A 24,769-nucleotide genomic window follows, 5' to 3' on the forward strand; every position below is an offset into this window, starting at 1 on the left:
CTTTTAGGTGTGAATTTTGCTTTAAATGTCACGCTGCACAAAAATAATAATGCATAAAAACAATGTTGTTGTTAATCATTGACATATCCCAGGCTGTGATAATCCCCTAAAAAGTCCAGTTTGCATTTAGTATATGGAAAATATTTCATTTTTTTGTGTTTTTATCATAAAAATTTACAGTAGCATCATGTAAACACATTGGCAATTAAAGGGTTAAAATCCTGAAAATGAATGAATATTTAATTGTTATGATCAGGACTGATGTGGGTTAAAAAAATAACTCATTGAAAGTGGAAAAAATATTAATATATAATATTTTTATGGCAATAATTTGTACAGTACATTTTTTCCCACTAATACACTGAGGGTGAGTTTTTTTAAATCTGGCACTGCACAAAAATAATAATGCATAAAAATCAATTTTGTTGTTAATCATTGACATATCCCAGGCTGTGATAATCCCCCCTAAAAAAGTCCAGTTTGCATTTAGTATATGGAAAATATTTCATTTTTTTGTGTTTTTATCATAAAAATTTACAGTAGCATCATGTAAACACATTGGCAATTAAAGGGTTAAAATCCTGAAAATGAATGAATATTTAATTGTTATGATCAGGACTGATGTGGGTTAAAAAAAATAACTCATTGAAAGTGGAAAAAAATATTAATATATAATATTTTTATGGCAATAATTTGTACAGTACATTTTTTTCCCCCTAATACACTGAGGGTGAGTTTTTTTTTTAATCTGGCACTGCACAAAAAATAATAATGCATAAAAATCAATTTTGTTGTTAATCATTGACATATCCCAGGCTGTGATAATCCCCTAAAAAGTCCAGTTTGCATTTAGTATATGGAAAATATTTCATTTTTTTGTGTTTTTATCATAAAATTTACAGTAGCATCATGTAAACACATTGGCAATTAAAGGGTTAAAATCCTGAAAATGAATGAATATTTAATTGTTATGATCAGGACTGATGTGGGTTAAAAAAAATAACTCATTGAAAGTGGAAAAAATATTAATATATAATATTTTTATGGCAATAATTTGTACAGTACATTTTTTTCCCACTAATACACTGAGGGTGAGTTTTTTTTTAAATCTGGCACTGCACAAAAAATAATAATGCATAAAAATCTATTTTGTTGTTAATCATTGACATATCCCAGGCTGTGATAATCCCCCCTAAAAAAGTCCAGTTTGCATTTAGTATATGGAAAATATTTCATTTTTTTGTGTTTTTATCATAAAAATTTACAGTAGCATCATGTAAACACGTTGGCAATTAAAGGGTTAAAATCCTGAAAATGAATGAATATTTAATTGTTATGATCAGGACTGATGTGGGTTAAAAAAATTAAATCGGTGAAAGTGAAAAATTTTTTTTTATGTATAATATTTTTATGGCAATAATTTGTACAGTACATTTGGTGTTCCTAATACATCAAGGTTAACCTTTAAAAATTGCTGCTTAAGGGTTAACACCCGCTAAGCGGCAAATGCGGGTAGATTTTCCGTTTGGTGAGTTAATCTTGGAAGGCTATCCGCCACACTGGCGGGTAAGTGTGTGTACCAAGATAGTCATGTAATAACAAACTATGCTGAGAGTCTCTACCGCATTTGGTGCACTGCTTCTGTCCTCTGCTGTCTGTCGGAGTTTGACACAGATTTACTACTAACAAGGTAGCCTGGTTCCACGCTTCTGAATCACAGTCCACATCTCATATTTGTTCAGCTCTCCAAATAGCTCTGTTATTGTGCACATTGACGATTGTTGGAGAAACCAATCACCAGAGGTTCAGAATCACCAAACCAAACCAATCAGAGCTTGGTAGGCAGGAATCTTTCTGTGCCAGAGTCAGAAAAGTAGCTACGTAAATGGGAACAATTGTGGATAAGAACTGACAACTCTTAAATCAGCAAATGTCTTTAATCTTTATGATAAACATTAGCTTAACTGCTCAAGTAACCTCTGCCACATCTCATCTGTGTTAACTTAAAATGACTTCAGCAGGATGGGTACATGTCATTTGTTACTGATTGGTTAGGGTAAAACCAAATAAAATAAACCCCCACCCAAATAGAAATCGACTAACATGAACACAATGTTAGGCTGAATGAGTAAAGTGAAACAAAATGGCAATTCAGGCTACTGATAGGGATCTACATAGCCAAGTCTTTCACCAAACATTTGTGTTATGGGTTGTAATAAACACTGCATTATCTTGGTGCCACTAGGGAGCACTTCATGGTGTTGTTTTGCAATTTGCTATACAAATTGAAATTAAAGTTATTTTAAAAAAATAATCTTTGCTAACCATTTTATTAACATTGCTATGCAGCTTTATATATAAAAAATAGTACAATGTACTATTTTTTCTCTCCCTCCCTTGAATTTTGGTGCTGCATCAGCTGTGTCCAACGTAACCTAGATGTGAGTGGAATTGGCAGTCAGTTTTTAGAAACTGCCTTAATATGGTGTAAAAAATTACATAACATCAACATAAGCCAGGATCAATATCATAAAATACCTCCAAATAGGACATGTCCTGAGACTGAACATATGCTGCTTTCATGCTGAATTTGATTGCAGCCAGAGCATGATGGTGCAGTTGGTTTTTTTCCTGTTGACTTAACATCCCTGTCATCGGGGACCTTTTACACACATTAACACACTTACAGACATGTGAGTCTGTAAAGGTGTCTTTTAGATCTGAATTATTGCATAACAGGATTTGTCTTCATCTGTACAGACAGTTCGTTCTTTAAAGGAATAGTGCGACATTTTGGGAAATACGCTTATTCGCTTGCTTGCTGAAAGTTAGATGGTGGTTTTTGTACGGATTGAACAAACAAAATATAACGTGTTCATTAGTGAGCTTTAGAGGTGCTGGAAGGAGGGTTTTGTTACATTTGGATAAAGCCAGGCTAGCTGTTTCCTCCTGTTTCCAGTCTTTGTGCTAAGCTAAGCTAACAGGCTGCTGGCTGTAGCTTCATATTAATTGACAGACATAAGAGTCGTATCGATCTTCTCATCTAACTCTCATCAAGAAAGTTAATAAGTGTATTTCCCAAAATGTTTGTATTCCTGTAATGTATTCCTTTAATTGACTGATAATTGATTACTTATTCAGTCAAGGCTTTCAGATTTCTGCACTGTATTCTTATTTCTATGTTTGTTTTATCCAGTTTTACTCTGTTGTTCTTTAATACAAACTAAATACTTTACACCTCGCCCCTGTTCACAGAGAATAATTAACCAGTTTTACACCTTTTTGTTGTTTAACTCAACTGAATAAAGCTTAAAATCACCTTAGCATTAGAAACAATCCTACTGTTTCTCTTCCCTTCTGTTCTAATTTTTGTTGCACTTACTGTACATTAATATACCTTGTATATCAATGTAAGTGGTGTGTTCAGTTTTCACCAGTTGTAGCCCTTACCTATCCTGGTCCTGTGTATAATGTATTTTTTCACAGATATTTTCAAAACACTACGTGCTCTGTTGTCTCACCATGATGAGCTCTCATGTACCCCGAGGCCTGTGGATATTATGTGCACTCACATACTTTTCTACAGAGATATATGTCAAAACAGATAGTGAGTGAGTCTCTCTGGTAACCACTAAAGCCATGTGTGTTTATGTGCTAACTGACATGGATATAAGGGATTTCAAGTAGGAATCTCTACATACACACACACGCTCGCTCGCTCTCTCTCTCAATCTCTCTTAGTGTGAAACTATTTACAGTCTAGAAGCTCGGTTAAATTTATGAAAAGTTTCTCTTGTAGAAGCCATGCAAATCCAAACAAGCCGCAACTGATGGTATGTTTGTCTTTTCCGTTCTTTAAATGTCCCAGCAGGTAATTTCACATCACTGCACAAGTTTATCATGTGTATGATATTCACTCAGACTCAGGACTATAAAAGGAAGGATAGTCTATTTCAGTCTGGGGTCTGCATGAACATTATTTCAACAAAATAATTTTATTTTGAAAGTTTCTATGGTGTGAGAAGGCTGTTTTATGTCAGGCCTCACAGAGTACTGATCTAGAATCGGTTCAGACTTTCACATTATTTAGAATCAACATTTTGTATTATTTGAAAGTCTAGTCTTTTATGTATGTAGGCACAAAGTACATGAGTTATATAGTAGTGTAAGGGTGTGTTCAACCTGTATGCAAAGTGAATTATAGAGGCAGCACAATTGCATATAATAAGTCAGTGCAAACATGCGAGTGGACGCAAACAGATGTGAATTTACCCTTGACAGGGCAAATTTTAGTTTCTGGTAATAAACACAGCACAGACACACACTACACACCTGTTTGGTGTGTATGTCAGCATGCTACAGCTAACATCTGTACAGTCAGTACAGTACAATTCAGTAATTGCTTCACAAACAGTCCAGTGATTAAACTTGCAGGAATACATTTAGACAAATATTTGCTTCAGTCTGAACTTGCCATAATAGTGTAGTCATTGTAGTTTCTTTCCCTATAAATTCAATTAAATTAACTTAAATAGACTAAAAATAAATATTGTACAGATTAAAAAAAAAAGAAGGGGATAAAACAAAAACATCTCAAATGAAACAAATATTCAAAATTATGGTGACTCAAATAGTTTTAAGAAATGACCACTAGAGGAAGGAAAACCGCGCCCTGGAGAGGAGAAAAGAAAAAAATCCAACCTCCAGTCATCCCCTCACTACAAAGCCATCCTGCCACCACTCTTTAGCCTGATGGCTATAAACTTATGAAAGCAGCATGACGTGAACATGGCAGTTTAAACAGCAATTACAACTCTGCCCAGGGCAGTTAGCCTCACCCTCCACCCCACCCCAGTCACCTGAGAGGGATTATCGTACCTACCTGCCTTTCTCTCTGCCTTTTTGCACACCTTTCTGTCTGTCTGTCCATCAGCTGCTCAGCTACTCACACAGAGCTGCGCACACATTTTGATGTCCACAGAATCAATGATGGTAAGCTGTAAAAACAGGAACATTCTGGTTTCACTGGTTTATTCATTGCTTCTGGAATAATTTTTTGCAGGGAAAAAGCTAAACATAGCCACTGCTTAGCATCCCATTATTACCAGTAATTACTTCCCAGCATCTGCACACCTGGCTGTGTGAAGTGTCCCTACATGCCTGCATTACCTAAACACGTAGAAGCCATCATTATTTCCTGCACTTAGCTTCAGCACCTGCCTACCTGTCTGTCCACATGTCTGCCAGCTGACCTATCTGCATTCAAATGACGTTGAAGTTGAGTGAAGTCTTTCTCTCACTGTCTTTGTCTTTGGACTGTCGGAGGGAACCGGGGCACCTGAAGGAAACCCAGACAAACTCTGGGACAAGATGCAAATAAGTAGAATGCAAAGTAGAATTCTACAATAGATATTTGACGTCTGCCTGAAGCTAATTTGCCAAAAAATGTGTTACGAAATAATGAAAATTTTCTAATGAAAAACACAGATTTTTTTTTTCAATTAACACTTTAATTAAACATGCATCGAGAAGTATCACACTTTTCAAAAGATGGGTGTTTCATGTCAGAACACTGTGTGCCACCAAGATTTTGATAAATCAGAAGAAATCTGTTGGATTGCTTTCGGGCATAAAAGAGGAAGCAGGTACTGTTCTTCCAGTGGTAATAAAGGTCAAGGTTTTAAAGTTTCTGTCAGTAACAGACATCAACGCTAACATTTTAGTAAACCTTTGACTAAAGTCATAACAGTATATTTGACAGCATGTACAAGCTGCCTGCATGTCAACAATAGTCTGATATGAGCAGTAACTGTTAAAACATGTCATATTACACTTAATTTGGAGGCCAATATTGAGCAGTTTTTAAGCAGTCGTAGTTGCATTCAGAGACAGTTTATGCACTGATGGGTATAATCAACCTGAAAAGTTTTTGTGTGTTTTAGTTACAGACTGCAGCCTGTATTTAAAGACCAAGACGCTCATTCTGGCTGCCAACACCCATCACTCACTACTCTCTCTCTCTCTTCTCACACTTTTACCACATATCATTCCTAAAAGCTAAACAGCCCCAACACACTTCACACACCCTCTGCCATGTTTGACTTTGGGGTAAACTGTACAATTTCCATGTGAATTAGGTCTGCACTTACGCCGCTGCCAAGTACACTAAAAGCCATTAGACATAGTGCAGGTTAGATCGCCGACACAAATGGGGTTTACAATCTAGCAAGCAGCCCAGGTTTGTGTAACTAGACGTAGGCCTTCTCTTTGTGATGAATTCAGTCATGTTGAAAGAATATGAGGTCAGACTGCCAGAGGGGCTGGCAGTGTAACCGAAGTATTCTGACAGCCACTTTCTCAAAACAGCTGTCTTTACTTGATCAAGAAAAGAAATAATCTTTTTATTCTGCAAAGTGTCAAAATATGAAGTGTTTATTGCCAAAATGGCAGTGATTTTCTGAAATTCATAGTGATGCCTCAGGCTGGCAAAAGGGTTTTATATTAGGCTTTCTATTATTTTATGTCCACAGTGATAACCATAGTTGTTTTGTAATATGTTTTTAATGATTATTATTCAAATTTTCTGACTAATAGGTTTAAGATGAAAGTGTATGGAGTTTCATTGCATAGCAATGATTGACTTTGAGGTTATATGTGATTCCATTCTGAGTGGAGTCACAGTGATTGATGATTGTATTCACTTACCTGACCTACTTAGCACACTGATGGTTGAAAACATTTTGGGTATTGCCAGACAGATGATCAAGTAAACTTATTGAATGACATGTTTCTGAGTGCGACCCTCTCTTCTTTGATACTGCAAATGAGAAATTATGACTTGATTGGTATGTTTGTGTTTAGGAGGGAAATAAAATAAGGTTATAATTGGCAGGATGCTGATCGGGACGGTCGGACATTAACTGTCACAACAACCAGTAAACTGCCAACACGTCTCTGTTTCCCACCGATCTGGGTCATTTGTAACACCTTAACCATAAAGGTGTGTGCAACTCATTCTGAGCAGGACACAAATTTTCACAGCAATTCATCCAACTGTCGTTAAGACATTTCACTCAAAACCACAAATGTGAACCTAGTGACACTAGAGGAAAAGTCAGGGGATCACCAAAGTCATTATCTGGGCACTATGAAGGTCTATAAAAAAATCATGGCAATCCATCCAGTAGTTGTTGAGATATTTCAGTCTCAACCAAAGTGGTGACTGACTCACATTGCCATCCCTAGAGCCATGCCGCGAGAATGCCTAAAAAAAAATAGCAACAGAGCCTTAAAATTGACAATTCTAGGATCAATATGTCTTGTAAGAAAAGAAAATATTTTAACAATATCCTCTTTTACATAGTTAATAGTGTTAAATAACATCTAGTTTAATATCAGTTCAAATGAACACATTTGGAACATAATGGATTGGTGTGGAAGGGGGACTTGAGTTCATCTGATGGAGCCATGAACATCAGACAGATTAAAGGTTGGGAACAACTGCTTTAGGGCTTTCCAAATTTCATTACCGATTATTTGTTTGAGAAATTGGCTCCAGCCTCCTGGTAGCATCTGTTAAAAATTTTGGTACAAATCATATTCTCTATTACTGTTCGCTATGCTTTTTTGTCAAAGCTGCCAATGTCCTTTTATGTATATTGGAATAAACATATAAATAAATCAATACAGCTGTTGAGATATTCTCAGTGTCCTCAATGAGGTTCTGGTTAGTCATCATAAAATAAGCCTTTCTCTAAACCACCACCATCTTTGACTGATTAAGAATGACAAATAATGATGTCCTTTCCATCATCATTTCAAGACATTCTTTTTGGCTGAAATCCTCTGTATTTTGTAGCTCTTATTACTGCCTTCAATTTCTTTCTTCCCTTGGTATTCATTGAAGCTGAAGTAACCTAATGGATGAAGACAACAGATGTCCGACTGATTATCAGTCACTTCAGCCGAAGACTGGAACAGACAGCTCACCGATGTCTTTTATCCTGAGATCAAAAAGACTTGAGATGGATTCACACAGTGGCAATGTTCTGCAGTGGTCACCTCTTAATCTGTCACAGTTTGCTGTAAATGGTAGCTGGGATCATGTCCTACTGTCGTATACTGTATAACCAGAGGACCAAAGGAAGGATTGGTCCATGGTGCAGACATTTCATGACAGACATTTCATGGCAGCTGGTTTGAGTGATCACAGGAGCATATTCAAGGCACACACACAGAGAGAGAGGTGCAGAGTGAACACACAAACACACACAAAATCCCTCATGATGCAGGATGGTGATGAATCCCAGGTGGGAGGGGTCAGGCCTTCTTCTCAGGGCTATCTCTTACAGGCCAATGGTTCAGCCTGATGGCATCCCCAGATACAATGGCTGCATTCATATTCATATCCACAGAATAGAATAGAACAGAACATCACCAAGCAAAGCGTTCACAGGGACAATGACATTGAATTAAACCTAACTGTACTTTGAATTAACATAAAATACAAAACAAAAATGGTGGCTAGTGACACTGTCCTGAAGCTGCTGATTGGTCATTAAAAGGAGGTTGGATACATGTTTTACGAAATTAATGTTTAATTCAAACAAAACATTTAATTGTGCCCAATTTTTTGTAAGGGAATATAAACTATGACGATACAACTTCAATTCAGTTTTATTTATATAGCGCCAATTCATAACAGAACTTATCTCATTGCACTTTTCCTATAGAGCAGGCCAAGACCGTACTCTTTATATATTTTTTCCAAAGACCTAACAATTCCCACCAAGAGCAAGCACACTGGGACCTGTTTCCACAGGGGAGGAGCTTAATACTTCTATTGTACATATTTTCACAATAGCTGTGATTTCTTTTGTCCACACAAATAGGCTACCAGATACAGTATGTATGTTGATTTTCCAAGAAAATCAGAAGGCTTCTGACGTGGCCTAAACTTTTTTTTTTCTCAACAAATTTCCATGGACCATTCACTGTTGTCTTGAAACTATATATACTCTTTGAGGTGTCCTAATAGGCCTGTAGAAAATAACGGGCTCAGCTGAGGAAATTAGGTTACGCTTTGCTTCACATTGTGGCGTTCTTTGCCTCTGTCTTAGTAATTATTTTCATTTATCAGGACACTGCAGAGTGTATTATTGCACCATCGCCACTCACCAAAGGCAAAAGGACCTGGGTTTACCTGTATCTTAATTTTTTTTTAGTCAGTTTAGCCTGGCTATGTCCATTACACCAATTCTTTTACCTACAGTGACGCCACACACTACCCACAATGTCATGCAATATCATCCGCCATATTGTTGGAGGTGCAAACAAACACGTCAGGAGGTGCATTTTTGAGTGTGTGAAGATAAGTTGATATTTATCCCTTTTTTGTGATACATACAGTATGTCAACATGTCATCCAATCTGTGCTCCCTCTTGATTAATAAAACTAAAATCTAAAATAAGGGAATTCACTCTGTGTGTCCCTTTGTACATCAACAGGAAACGAAATTGTAGGATTTATGAATGAAGTTTGGTGAGGAAGCAGAAAACGCTGCTAATGTCCTCTCTCATCCCACACTGCATCATCATTAGGTCGGTTTCTCATACAGACCCTGCTGGAGTTCAGGTTTCACCGCTGGCATTTTGTATTTCCATTTCAGGACGTTGGCAACCCACGTCCCTACAGTTTGCCTGGTGATGTTTGGTTAAATGGTCCTCACGAATGGCCACCACTTGACTTCGGAAACATTTACGTTTACCTCATAGACACTCCTGGTTAGTAACGTTACATATCGAATTTACTTATATGTCATTATTTGCTCATGCTATGGGTGGCTGATATATTGATTACTCATAATGGCGTTGTTTAGAATTTGAGAATGATAATATTGGTCTGAGTATACTCCATTGTAACGTGTTAGATACTTACACCTGGTTTAGACCGAGTGTACTTGAATTGCATTTATTGCAAACTGTCCCAAAACTACTGATTAAGCTAACTGTTACTTCTATTTTTCTTCACTTGTGAATTTTTGTCCTAAAAGGGGCACGTTATACGCATATGTAAATAAATTAATTGGTTTTACAATTCATTGGCTATGCACTGGCAACGACAAAAATAGAAATATTTCGGTGATAACCTGAATGATGGCAGATGATCGGTTTGTTTGCACCTCCAACAACATGGCGGATTAGTCACCGCCCCCAAATACCCGTATGCGTGTGTAAGAGTTAGCTAAACTGTTAGCAAGTAGCAACAGAAACACTGTTGCTATGGATACCTGCGCACTGACTGACATCAATTGTTGACCGGAACTCTTGACCATTGGGAACTATATGTGATACAAAATATCAAAGCCAAAGGTCCCCTTAGTAGATTTATGGAGCTTTCAGCTGAGTCTTCATTCAGGGAATGGAGCTGAACCTTTGAGTTTAGATTGTTACGAGCTGATGAGCCAATCAGAAACGAGTTTTTCCGCAGCCATGGCAACCCAATAGCTCCTAACCACATTAAGCCATAGACTGCATTAAGCGCACACCTGTTATTGCAAAGTGCTGAGACATATAAGACTCTCGCTCTCCCCGCGAAGCATTTAGGTCTCTGCCAAGTGTTGACCCACATAATTGGACACACAAAAGTCACCACAGAATCTCATAAAAATATTAGTTAAATTCCGTTGTTGTCACGTTCAAACGTGCTACACTTAACACACACGCAACTGTTGCCGTCCCTCTCGTTATGACGTTACTTCCCGCTAAATTATAATCAAGACAGAAACTGAATTTACAGTGGGAGCCTAATATAATCTAGCAAACACTGTCTACCTAAACAGACGTCCACTCTCGTTGTGGTGGACAATATGTGTGATTTCTTGTTCCCCCTCACTCCCTCCCTTTTCATGTTCTCCACTTCGCAGACCGCAAGTGTTTGATTCGCTGTCTGGCCGTGCATATTAATGAGTAGGGGACAGCGGGCTGCTTTTTAAAAGAGCTGCTGCCTGCCTCTCCACAGCGAGCGAGCGAGCGAGAGAGAGACCTAAACGAGTGATTGGAGGTTCATCCAAGCGCTCAGGACGCACAGACGGAGTTGCACAATCAGCGCTCCAAAGGGACTCCAAAAAGCAGAAAGCCCTCAGCGCTCCTTCAGTTCTGCCATCCAACAGTCACTGCAAGTGGATATTATTTGCACCTCGAAAGATTTGTGTTGATTTGTTTTTGTGCGTGTGTGTGTGTGTTTACTCGTAGAGACCGTTTGGAGAGCTCGGCTTTTTGAGGAGCTTGTTTTTTTTTTTTTTAAACCCATCTTTTTCCACTTGAGAAGACATGCATCGGTGCACAGCGGTGCTACTTTTGTTAGTGGTGGCCTTATACTTCCTGAGCTCAGAAGGTAAATTTAGTTTTCCTTTTTATTTGTTCATGTTTAGGTTAAGTTGGTCATTCTTGAAAATGGGGTGTTTTTACACTGAAGCTGTGGTGATGTAACTGAATAACAAACAAAGATGGAGACATATATGGTTTGTGACGCCTCATTTGCTTTATGTGATGCATGAAGGGAAGGATAGGGGGGATTAAGTGCAAAACCAGTCTTCCTATCCAGAGGTTGTTCGAAACATGAGAGAAGTTGATGCCAAAGATCCCCAAATCTCCAGTACAGATTGTGAAAACAGCAATTTAAAGTGTCTCAGTGGTGTGTTTACCTGCATGTTTATACATCGCCAAAAGCTGAATGCGTTTTGCACTCTATCTGATCACAAAACACTCAATTCAGCACAGTGTTTGTAACCTTATATTATCCAAAAACGTTGAGAATTTCTCAAAACTAGAGTGTAATGATGAATTCAACTGTGGTGTAAAAATCTGATCTCATCATGAGCCTTTAGTTGGCATTTGCAAGCCTTCTTGTACCCTGAACACCACTCTGGGACTCAGTGTGTCTGGCAAGACAAGTGAAGCTCACCATATGTAGCTGAAGTAATTGAAAGCCAATATTCATGGGACCATGGGAGAAAACTGATTTAATAATGAAAACATTGAGCAAACACAATCTGCAAATCTTAAATGTAGTCTAAATATACTCAGTGGATATATATGACAACTTTTTAGGAAAAACTATATGTCTGTATTTGCTAGGGGCATTATTGGGCAGCTCTTTGGAAAGCACATATTCTTTAAATGTACTCGCATAGCATCATAGTTTGGGGGGAAAAGAGGGCAAACCAATAACTTACAAACCATCAACTTACATTCAGCATTACATTCATTTTTTATTGTGTTTGTATATTGTTGTTTTTATGGCTTTTTAAAATGTATGCATGGTTGTATGTAAGTGTACAGTTGTATTTGTAATGTGTATGTATGGGTGCATGTGTGTGTATATAGATATATGTATAGTTCTATATTTTTATGACGTATAATGCTAATAAACTCAAATTCAGCTTTTGAAGTCACTTAAATTTCTTAAATTCTTTTGTATTTCATGTATAGATTTGATCAAATGTTTCCTTATTGTCGTCACCTAGATGGCAGGATATACATGAGTAAACAGGTACATATCTTTAGGACGGAGGACCCCATCTCTCCCCATAGACTGAAGTGCTGAAATCATTTACCCCCATCGAAAGCCCCATTACACAGTATACTTGGATATGTTAACCTCAGTGTCTCCCTGGTTTTATTGGCCTTTGTTGTCCAGTGTGCCTGTGCTGAGTGCTGGCACCACTGTGGGGCTTGTGACAGATTTAGTGGCCAGCGAAGAGGACAGATAGCAGGTGATGGATGAAGGAAACCTTGGACTATCCACGTCATCACCTCCCATCACAAATATACAACCCAGCAAAACTCATTTCCTCTGCCTTTATGCAGCAGCATCAAGTCACAACAACTACACCTCAAGAAGATGTTGGACTGAAATGAATAAATGTGAAGATACATAAGAAGTGTGACTGCATGTCGCCTCAATTAAAGCAGTATATCCATCCAGTGCTTACAGTGCAAGAATTTTCAAATCTAAGTGTCTAATAGAAAAGCGACGTAAAAACTGGGTTTTCTGTTGAAGCCACAGGTTGTCCCTGCCTAACTTGAATCCCTTCAGTGTGAATTCATAAATCATCTGTGCTGCACTGGATAAAACTTGCTGAATGTGCTCATTTTGCTGATGTGCACTAAGCACGGGGGATGTTAATTTTTCTTAACCCAAAAGTTTCTATTTTAGTAAGACTTGATTTTTGCAGGGTAATACATGCAAATTGGATAAAATCCCACTCCTTTTCATTCATCTTTGAGTTATAATTTATTTATTACCATTTTGAACATGTTTATATGTGACCTAACCTTTGATTTAAAACATTTACTGTGTTGTTCTGTATTGTACAAGTGCATGAATTAAGGAGCTGACTGAAAGAAACAGTGTTTCTTCAGTGGGGACTGATTTAGAGCCTTTGCTGTAAAATCACAAATAATAGATTTTTCCGTCACGTCAGTGTCTGTCAGTTTCATAGCTGGAAGTAATTCTGAGACTCACTTTAGTAATCTGTCGCAGAATTCAGTTTCCACATGATCAGTTTCCATTATTTTTAAATCCCTAGCATTACAAGTTCATTATGTTTCTGTTTGATGATTAAAGTTTGACTCGTGTGTGTTTGATTTCTCAACAGCCTACAAGTGCAGGTGCACCAGAAAAGGACCGAAGATCAGATACAAGGATGTACAGAAGCTGGAGATCAAACCCAAACACCCGTACTGCCAAGAGAAGATGATATTGTGAGTGAGACTTTTATTCTCTTTTAGTCTCGCTCTCTTTTTCTTCATTTTTTCTCTCCCTCGTTGTCTTTTCTCTCTTCTTTTTCTCCCTCTTATCCTTCTCATCCTTTGTATGCTTCTTTTCTTTGATCCCCTGACCTTTTTCTACCATCTGTCTCTGCTTTTGCTTTTCCTCTCTATACCTGTTTATCTTTTTCCCCCCTCTCCTTCCTTTTCTCTTCTGCTTCTTCCTCCCTTCTTTCTCCTTGTGCTGGCATGCACTACAAGTCATAATATCACAGTATTTGTACCTGCTTGACACAGATATATATAACTGTAACTGTGCCATGACTGTCCTCCAAAATAACATAAAAATATTTGGCAGCCGTACAGGCATTATCAAAACATCCTGCCATCTGTGCTTAAATAAAGCACTTAGGAGGATTTAAATTGTGATAATAAACGAATGATTTAATTACACCCGGCAGTCAGGAGCGAGAACTGACTTATTAGTTGGAAAGGTGGGGAGAAAAGAAACACCATTTTCACGTACTTTCTACATGACAATCTAATAAACGGTTAAGCTTAATTTCCAGATATTTGATGATAAATTGAAGCATTAATGCTGTATTATCATACAGGTAAGATCCTGTTACACATATGTACAACATCTTAGTTTGTGTGCAATGTATGCATAACATACATCTTTATTACATTATTTCAAACAAAAATGTGTTGTTACACGCCAAACTGCAGTGTCACTTAAAGTTTTAGCCTGAATTATAGCCTGTCTGTTTGATCCTTCCACCTTTAGTTGGATCCTTTCTCTCTCTGTCATCTGACCTTTGACCCATAAAATCACAGCTCGAGCAGACAGACAGCTATTATCTTCAATTTGAGCCTTCGTGGAATGCAGCATGAACCTCTCTGATGATAACTAGGCCTCTCCTTCAAGAGGGATCCAAACACACTCAAAGCAGCCTGTGGTGCTCAGATAGATAGACAGACAATTTAAAATAATAAACCTACATTATATATACAGTATGCGGTATATTTTTTTTTACTATGATCTATGGTCAGCTCTTGGGGATGAAGTCTCATACGTAGCCAGAACTGTGAGCTGTGATTTCTGTGTAGAATTCATTTGAAGTTTCATGTCAAAGCTACATGAAGGGACAACAGATGGGGATGTTATGTCAGCCTCCCCTGGAGTCAGTTTTGTGTCCAAGGCACAAACTCTGCTGCCACCTACTGGCAAATTACAAGATCACACAGAGATCACAATTTTGGGTAACAGCAGTGAGAAATAATAATGTGGATGTGACATATGGCATAAATCTGTTTACACAGTCACATTGTTCCTTTTAGGGTTAAAACTTGGTTTAAGGTAAAGGTTAGTGTGAGGGTTAGAGTTAGGCATATAGTGGTTGTTATAAGGTTTAGATAAGTCTCCAGGGAATTAATGTAAGTCAATGCAATGTCCCCTTATGTGATAGAAATGTGCGTGAAATTCGTAATGAGATGTTTTGACAGAACACTGATGAAATTTAAACCCTTTAATTTTAAAATATTTATTCTACAATTAACAAAACACCTATGTTTTTACTCAAATTACACATGAAAATATGCTTGAAGGATTGGATTCAGATTTCTCCTGTAGCTTTACGTTTGGACATAAGGGTGGATAGTAACAATAACACCACATAAATTGCATTGGTTTTTTTTTTAAATGGAACTTGCAGTGTACAGATTATGGCAGTAAAGCTTTCCAAATTGAAAATTGAAATTAGATGTATCAGATTACATGGATCACATGTATTTCATTATTGTCAGTGCTGAAACAATTAGTCTATTACTCATTAAGTCAATGATAGAAAATTAATCTGCAACAATTCTATTAATGGATTTATCGTTTAAGTCAGATATCAAGCAAAAATGTACAATCTGCTGGTTCGATCTACTCTAATGTGTTACTTTTCTCTGTTTCATAGCCTTTTAAATTAAGTATTTTTGGATTGCGGATTGTTGTCTCCCTGGGCTTTGGGAAGTTGCAATGGGCATTTTTCACTTAGTCAAAAAAAATCGACAAATGAATTGATGACAGTGCATGATTATGTGTGTACAGTATGTGTTAATTGGTGTATGTGTCTAAAATGATATAAAGGAAAATAAATATGCTTTGTTTTCTTAGGAAATTAAGTGTGTGTGTGTGTGTGTGTGTGTGTGTGTGTGTGTGTGTGTGTGTGTGTGTGTGTGTGTGTGTGAATGCAAAAAAACACTCTGAGAAGTACTCACAGGTCTATTTCTGTGTGAGTGTGTTTTACCCGCCACACAGCCATTATTTAAGGCTGCTCTATTAGCATGAGCTGGGGGCCACCAGCCGCTGGTGCCCAGTGAAAAATGAGCCTTAGTGGGCTCCGGAAAGCCACAGAAAGAGAGCAGGAGAGAAATGAGTGAGAGAGTCCCCCTCTGGCCTTTGTTGTGGCCGTTTGCCTTACGGCGCTAAGTTTGGCATTCAGAGCGACCACTCCTAACCACACACAAGCTAGGAGCCCCGAAATGTCCCTGTTTTCTCCTTATTTCTTTTCTTTCACTCCATTTCCTCTTTCTTTCTCTTTTCCATTCAGTCTGTTTTCCACTTTATCATATTAATTTCTCTTTCATATCATGTCTCACCCTATTTTTATTCCTATCACTCATTATTTTTCTTATTGGTGCCCTTTGTCTTTATCAGTTTGTTTTTCTGCGTTTTTTCTCGCTGCCTTTCTTCTTCTACCTTGTGTTACCTTGTGTCTACCTATGTCATTAGCAGAAGAAGTTTTAAGATCCTTTACTTAAGTAAAACTAGTAACACCACACTATAAAAATACTAGTAAGTCATGGATTAAAAATTACAAAGTACACCAGTGTTATCAGCAAAATGTACTTAAAGTATCAAAAGTAAAATTATGCAGAGTAACTCATATTAGTGTCATATTATTATGGGATTAGTATTAGTATCATTTTTATGTTGTTGCTAGTGGAGGTGGAGCTCATTGTAGCTACTTTGTTCATTCATTTAATTTCAGCTGTCAAATGAATGTAGTAAAATAAAAAGTACAATATTTCCCCTTTTAATGTAGTGAAGTGGAAGTATAAAGTAGCAGAAAATGGAAATACACAAGTATAGTACACTTCACTGCCATCACTTCCTTTCTTTTTTCCTTTTCTCTTTTGCTCTAACATTCTTCTTTTAGCTCTCTTCCAGCCTGTGTTTATGAAACATTTTGCTTACCATATTAGCTGTTAGAGTCGGTGGCTGCACCGACAGCTGCCCAGGTGAATGGTAATGAGGAGGAACTAAAGCTCAAATGAACACAATAATTAGGTTTATCCAGCCATGGATAAACATTTAGGATGCGTTTATTACAGCCTTGCAGATATGAGTCCATTGGCATGCACGCATACAAAAGCACTTTCATGTTCTTGCTATCATACACACTCAGAGCTTAGTTCTTCCTTAACAAAGCATGTACAGCTGCCCAACTAAACCTCAATAGCCAAACAAAGTGACAACTGAATGGGCAGGAAAATAGATGCACAACCCTTTAATCTAATCCTTATAACTAATGAATGCAGCATTTTTATTGAAAGTCAAGTCTTTTCTCTTCTAGTCAACTCATTTAACATTCATGGTTTGGTGAGCCTTTGAGTGTGTCACTGGATGGAGAGGCCCCATGGCATGGTGGGTGTTTTCCCCACATTTCTCTTGTTCGGCCTGAATATGCCACATGCGGGCAGACTGTCTCTACCGTTGCCTTAAGCAGAGGGTTACAGACAGACCAACTGATTCAGTGAGCTTAGATGTCCCATTTTTTTAGTGGCAGCTCCATAATATTATTCCATTGCCAAGTAACTGGCCAACCTGAGCAAGCTGATCTTTTGAATTGAGAGGGCATTTAACTGCGGAAATGTTATTGAGTGCAGTGTAGAATAGCAGTTAAAATTTGGGGCAAAAACAGGTCAATTGTGCTACAACTTGACCAGTCACTATTCAGATGACTCAGACTGGCTTTCAGATAGTTTGAAATACCCCCAAATCAGTATTTTTACTCTATTCAGCTTCTTCTCAAGTTCATACAAAAAACATGCTGCAAATTCGATCAACCTTCTCTCAAACTCTTGAAGGTAACATGATTGTCTATTTCTCCAAACATATTGTGCAGCCTAATTAAATGTCAAATATTTATTGCTTAATCTCTACATTTTCTCTCTCTAAGTCATTTTAACATGAATAAAGCAACAGGAACTATTTTCCTGAATTTTACAAACTTCAATTTCACTGGCATGGGAGTGCATAAGATTATGAATGATTTTTTTTGTTAATAGCATTAGATTCTTTTACTTTCTAACATCTCTGTTTTTTTGTCTCTTCGTCTTTGCTTGCCCTCTCAGCGTGACGATGGAGAATGTGGCTCGGTTCAAAGGGCAGGAGTATTGTCTTCATCCCAAACTTCAGAGCACCAAGAATCTGGTCAAATGGTTCCGCATCTGGAAGGACAAGCACAGGTAATAAATCTTAGAATTCGTTGTCAAAATCAGACAATAGATTTTTTTTTTTACTTGAGTTTTAATTCCTGACATTTTTATTTACATCCTAGAATTTTATATGTTGAGTGTCTTTGTGGCGCATACTGTATAGTTGCAACGTCCCCAGTTCGATTCTGACTTGGGATATGTTGTATGTCACACACCTCTATCCCTCCCCTTGTTTCCCGCCTGTATCTATATTATCTATCTCTCTACCTTAATGTCTTCAGGGCTATGCCGAAGATGACAAGAGAAAATATTTAAAACAACATGAAAAGGCTTGTAATTGATGTTAGCCTCCTATATGTATTCTTTCCTGTTATGTTTCCATATCCCTTACTGCTCTGCCAAGCACACCCATGATGCACCCACCACACAACCTGCCCTGTTATACACCAACCTCTGTAGATCATGTCCAGTGGCTTCTCTGTGAAGCTTTATTGATTTGTTTTGTTGAAATGTCTCCTCTCACCTTCCCTCCACCAAGGGGAGGTCAGAGGGTCAGCCGTAAACAAAAGCCCTGTGGAGGAGGCAGAGATTCAGTATTTTGCTGAGTACGAAAGAACATTTCCACAGGGACTCTATGGGTTACAGGGTGATTAAACCTATGTCCTTTCACTTACATCCACAAGGCCAACAAATTAAACACAAGAAACTTTTGATCTCTATTTGTCCAGAAACTAAATGAAAACACCTGGTGGAGAAGGCTAAAGATGCTGGCAGAAAAATCTTGTGAAGGCAGCCAAATGAGTGAATCTTTAAAAGAGAATTGAACAAATGTTTGAAATCATAGAGAAATGAACTCTTATTTTTGTTTTCTTCCTCAGGGTGTATGAAGCCTAAAACCTCGGCTACCCAGCACACATGGATCAAGTGAGACAAAAAAAAGAAGAGACAACAATACCACAAGAACTGTTTTTACGAAGTGCAAGATGTAATCTACAATCAAACTGTACTTCTCCCTCTTCTGCCTAAGATCTGTCAAGCACATTAAGAGATATCTTTTGTTCGTTTATAAGCTGGTGGGCTTGTTTTAGTCGGCCATCAATCTAGTTACAGTCACTCACTGCTCCAGTCTTTACAACTGTAGTTACACTTGTCAAATAGTGGATGAGATCTGTGTTCAAACAGTTGTAGGTTTGTTCAGTTATTACTTAAAGGGACTTCTCTTTTGCTTTGGCGTTTAGGCTTCTTTCAAAGTGGAGAATATGTAAGAAAGTTTAATTCTGAAGAAACAGGCAAACCTTCCTTTGAAAAATACAGTGTGGGTGTTTCAATTGTTAAGATTTTCACTACTCTGTATTCAATATGACAGGTAGGACATTAGTACAATGTCAACATTTAGGATCCAGTCACCTGTGTTTAAGACGTTGTAGTCGAAATGCAGCGATAAAGGTTCTTAACGAAATCTGATTCTCTGTATTTGTAGAGCAGAGGCAGTCAGTGTGCGGTTACATATAATACAGAAGTTGCTATTGTTCAGTCAGATACAGGAGATCTACCACTGTGTGTGTGGGTGTGTGTGGGGGTGTGTGCGTGTTTACCATGTCCATGCTAGTCATATGTGTCAATAATTAACTGTCAGGGTGTAGTTTCAATAGATATTAAGGAAAACAGATAGTTAGTTTGTGCCATTGCTACATACAGTACATTACAGTCTGTGGATTGGAGTTCATTAAAAAACTTGATTATTAAACACACTAAGAAAGAAAAGACTGTCTGCAGTTTACATCAACGAAGGACTGTCTGTTATATATTTTCACTGGTTGAAAGATTTTTTAAATTCCACCTCTTGAAATAAATGTGTAATGAAGCAATATCTCATACAAACTGCCAACATAACCACTTAATTAAGCTACGTATGATAGCAACCTTAAAGGATAAGACTGGTGATAGTCTAGTTTTTCGTCAATGTTAACCAATATCTCATGAAAATATCCAAATCAACAATGTGCTACTCTGTCTCTCAGTACTTCCCAGTCTGTAAACCTGTCTGTGGCACTCGGCCCCAAGTCCATTCATTCCTACTGTAGACATAAATCTTTAAAAACAGGTCAGGAATAAATATTTTCATTTTTCTAAAAAAAGGCTAAATAACTTCACTCATAAAGGAGTAAATTCTGCATTTGTTGGGGACTATTTTCTTGGCCTTGGATACATAGACAATACTTGTTAGTGGGCTTTGTTGGCATTGTTAGTTTTGTTTTTTTCATGGGATTTATTGACAATAAGAAAAACAGACTATTGTCAAACTTATCCTTTAAAATGGGCTGTGGACTGTGTTATGTTCTTAAAAATAAGCATTGGACCGTTGCATGAGATTTCAAAATTTCCTACTTTTTTTTTGCATTGAAAGGGGACAATTTGGCTGAAAACTCCAGCATTCTGAATCATACTTACTGTGCACATACAAAACAACACTCATTGATTACATTACAGCATATATTGAAATATACGGCAGGCATTTCATTTGTACTGCTATCATTTCACTGTCTCCTACGTGGGTGATGATACTCTGCTCTTTTACAATCTTATCTCTCCTCCAGTAGACCTGAATAATACTGTCAAATGTGTTATTACTTCGTATGCTGTGGATACACTTTGTAACAATTACTGTTGGGTGTTGTTTTGTTGCCACCAAACAGAATTCACACACAAATATATCTGCATATATACAAAAACACCACATTTTCTTTACCTTTTGAAGAATGTGCATTACTCTTGTTTTATATCTTATATATAAATATAAATAAAGACGCATTTTGTAAATGGACCAGTATAGCCTATATGTTAGTGACAATGAATTTACCTTAAGACTTTATAGTGTCATGTATATTGTATTACTGCATTATAGTTGTTTTTGCTATTTAAATCTTGGTTTGGTAACAGATATTTGGAGGGTGTGTTTGGACCGGCCCACCAAACACACAGTTAAACATTCGATTGAGTGTAAAACAGTAAACACAGCAATAAAGTGTCTATAGAGCAGCTCATGTTTGCATTTGATTCATTGAATTAACTATTGTGACTGAAACAAAGGAGAAACAATAATGTTGCAGATAGGGAAGGAGGACACAGATAGAGCTTTCAAATGAAAATGCTTTGAAACAAGCAGTCCACCAGGTGGCGGTATATACCAACTGATTTTTATCAGGCAGGTGCAGGAGACAGTAATATATATGGATGTTAACAGTTAACAATACAGGGATAGTTCGCCTGTAAATATTTCTGTGATTGGAGTTTGGACATATAAATTTATTGTGCATACTCGTATACACAGAAAGATACTAATTCAAACAGTCATAATGTAATATGTAATATAGGTAAAAATTGACAATATCAAGAAACCAGTAATGATTGTAAATATTATACCAATGTCTTTATTTAGAGTACATTGCATTTATTAAATCTGAGTTATGGATTGGTACAGACATGACGCTGGTTTCACAAATAATATTAAAAGTTATATATATGGAGAAAAATAAATGTTTATGCCAGTATCGTGAATTTCAGGTTAACTAAATCCAAGCCTGACAAAGTGTGTTTAAGATTGACATAAAGTAACTTTAATGTGTATAATGAATGTATTTAATATGTCTACACAAAATGGTCCTGCCAGGGGCCTCTGATGCTTGTGTACTAAATGCCGACTTGATAAATCTCATCAGGTATAACAATATACTAACGTAATGTAGGTATAAGCAGAGGTGGAAAATGACCCCTGATCCTTTACACGCATAATGTGTAGAACTGCAATTATTAGTTGATGTATCAAAGGTAAAAGCACTTGTGAAGAAATGTCACTTTCAGGATATTATAATATTGATACATTAACCCTAACTATCTCCATGCCAACTGAGCATACTATCTGCTGATGAAGACAATGAGATGAGGGTGAAAGCTCCAGAAAAAGCAGGCAAGTGGACCTTACTGTAACAAATATTTAAATGTTTTGGGTGGTGTAAAGACTGGGCACTGTTGAATACTTAAATAACTAACTGACAGATAAATATAGCACATATTTAAGCATCAGTAGTTAAAAATGTGTGTATATATATATATATATACATATATACGTTTGATACTTTCCATCTCTGTGTATATGGAGTGTGGTTTATATGCATCAAAATTAAACTATAGATTTATTCCCAAGTAGGTTTTCACTTACAAGAAATTTGCCTTGGTATTTTGGTGCATAACAATAAACATAGTTAGAGACAGGAGAGGGGGGGAAAACAAGCACTGTAAAAGTCAAGAATCATAAATATAATAAATAAATACATTTTACAATAAAAATGTTTAAATACATACAAAAAAATATAGAAACCATAGTTTGAATACCAAGAGTGTCATAAGTTGTTCCCTTTGGTAATTCAGTTAAATTCAGGTATCATTTGCTGGCATGTATGGGAAAGGGCGAGTAATGTCAAATAGTAGCTTACATTTAAATATGCCTATACTACATAAACATATATACATAATCAATTAAGACTAAATTAAAACAAAGTAATGCATGAGTACAAATACTGAGGTAGGTATGAACAAATAAACTACATGGCCATCAAAGAAATAAACAATTATGTTTTAAGCTGTGGTTTCAAGGTTGCTGTCTCTGCCTGTCTGCTGTCTTCAAGGCGGGGTCAGCATTTGGCAGCTGTCTCCCGCTGTGTGCAGAGTGAGAGAGGCGGGGTCAGTATTTGGCAGGTTCGTCCCTTGAGGGTGTGTGTGTGAAAGAGAGAGAGAGAGACTCACTAAGCAACGACCTGCAAACGGGCATCCGAGCCAGTCCGAGCAAAAAACAGGAACCACATTATTTTCGAGTGTCTTTGCAATGTTCCCGACAACACTTCTACGCCGTTTGCTTTGATCTCATCGAAGTTACAGTCTCTCCAGACGTCGGCTACAGAAACCAAACAAGAAATTAATGCATCTTGCTCCGCGTTCCTGTTTGTTTTGACCTGGTAAGGTACCCCGTAGCGACGGATTAGCATGCTTTGCTAACAGCGCTTCTTCTGGTTCACACAGCATCTTAGTAGCTAATGCTAGCCACCTAAGCTAACTGTGTCTGACCTTTTGTGTTATCTGTTTTATTAATTATGGGTTATGGGTAGTTTATGAATTAATCTGCCGTAGTTGTATATTTATTTTGAGGCTAACACGATGGGTGTTAAACCTTTTTATGGCTATACTATTTGTGTTCATTGGGAGCTAACTGCTAACCGCTAGCAACGGAGGCAGTTCCATCACATCTGTGGCTCCTCCGCAGGCACAGGAAGCTCATTTGGAGACAGAAAAATGAAAAAAATGTCATACGTAATTAAATATGTGAGGGTTTTTGGATGCCGAAAGCAAAACTGAACAATGCTGTTTGTTTTCAGTTTCGCACACCTTTTGATACTGTAAGTTAGTTGTCTGTAGTTGTGTGTCAAGAATGTGAGATGGGCAATTCAGAATCACCTGGTTTTGACGGTTATTGTACTCAACCGTTTACAGAAACGTACATCCTGTGTGTCGGGTGTCTGAAGTTCTTGTTCTTTTGAACTGTAGCCGGTAGTTTCGTTTTCTGCTCTGACTGTTTCTGGAAAGCTTTATCATGTACACAGATGCTCCAGCTCGGTTACAGTAATCTATCTGCGCTGGAATGTTCTGGTGTTTTCTGCCAGGGTGCTTGCCATTAATCGATTTTGCCCGTGCTGCCCCTTGTTGATAGATGATTATGTGTAATAACTGATTCAGCCACGTCGGGATTTAAGGATGTGACGGGCTGACTTTTATTTCTGGGCTCTCCTGAAATCGTTTGCATATTGCATAATCGTATCCGGCTTTGCCCTGAATGGTTACGGATTGGGCTCTCCATATGGTGTACTATAAGGAGCCGCCATGTATTACTGAAGTACAGTGCAGGGTACTGGGCAGTATTGTGCATACACAAATATTTGTATTCACGCATACAATACGTTTTCAGTCAATGTAGGTTAAAAGTAAATCGCATATTTCTGGGAAGTTATATGTGAAGTAAATTTTTCATCATTGTAGAGCTGAAACATTAGTGGATCGACTTAAAATGAATCTGCAACTCTTTTTAGTCAATTAATTAATTAATTAATTTCTCAGCCTAAAGTGTCCCAGTTTACAGCTTTTTTTTTTTTTTTTACTTGTGAGGCTTTGCTTTTTTTTTCTTATGTGATAAGCTAATTCGACTTGGGCTTTAGGAAAATACTTTCACTATTTGTTTTACAGACTAAACTATTAATCCTTTAATCGGGACAATAATCGGCACATTAATCGAAATAATTGTTAGCTGCAGTCCTACAACATTTCCAATATCAACAAACCTAATGATGAAGATTGCAGTGTTTTATAACAATGTCTTTTATTTATATTCCATTTTAAAATCAGAATTACAAACTGATTGAAACATGAAATGGGATTCAGAAATAATATTTCAAGTTGT

General features: G+C 37.3%; 2 protein-coding genes across 12 annotated transcripts in view; both read left to right on the forward strand.

Moving 5' to 3' along the window:
* Nucleotides 1–21,303, forward strand: part of cxcl14 (chemokine (C-X-C motif) ligand 14) — a 113,365-nt gene extending 92,062 nt beyond the window's left edge. For 2 of the 3 annotated variants that reach the window (XM_044205563.1, XM_044205564.1), the window contains 3 exons: nucleotides 13,662–13,767; nucleotides 18,181–18,294; nucleotides 19,143–21,303. In XM_044205563.1, coding sequence (XP_044061498.1) covers nucleotides 13,662–13,767; nucleotides 18,181–18,294; nucleotides 19,143–19,158 — 236 coding nt within the window. In that variant the 3' untranslated portion in view covers nucleotides 19,159–21,303. Of the gene's footprint in view, nucleotides 1–11,002; nucleotides 11,396–13,661; nucleotides 13,768–18,180; nucleotides 18,295–19,142 lie in introns of those variants that run through there. The other variant, XM_044205565.1, reaches the window with a different exon arrangement.
* A 1,730-nt stretch (nucleotides 21,304–23,033) lies between these two features.
* The window catches only part of fam13b (family with sequence similarity 13 member B), a 77,660-nt gene continuing 75,924 nt past the window's right edge, over nucleotides 23,034–24,769 (forward strand). For 6 of the 9 annotated variants that reach the window (XM_044204543.1, XM_044204549.1, XM_044204546.1 and 3 more), the window contains exon 1: nucleotides 23,035–23,276. The gene's annotated coding sequence lies outside the window, so the exon portion shown is untranslated. Of the gene's footprint in view, nucleotides 23,277–24,769 lie in introns of all 9 variants that reach the window. The other 3 variants (XM_044204550.1, XM_044204552.1, XM_044204545.1) reach the window with 2 other exon arrangements.

This window comes from Siniperca chuatsi, linkage group LG8 (assembly GCF_020085105.1).
Source record: "Siniperca chuatsi isolate FFG_IHB_CAS linkage group LG8, ASM2008510v1, whole genome shotgun sequence".
NCBI classification, from domain to species: domain Eukaryota; kingdom Metazoa; phylum Chordata; class Actinopteri; order Centrarchiformes; family Sinipercidae; genus Siniperca; species Siniperca chuatsi.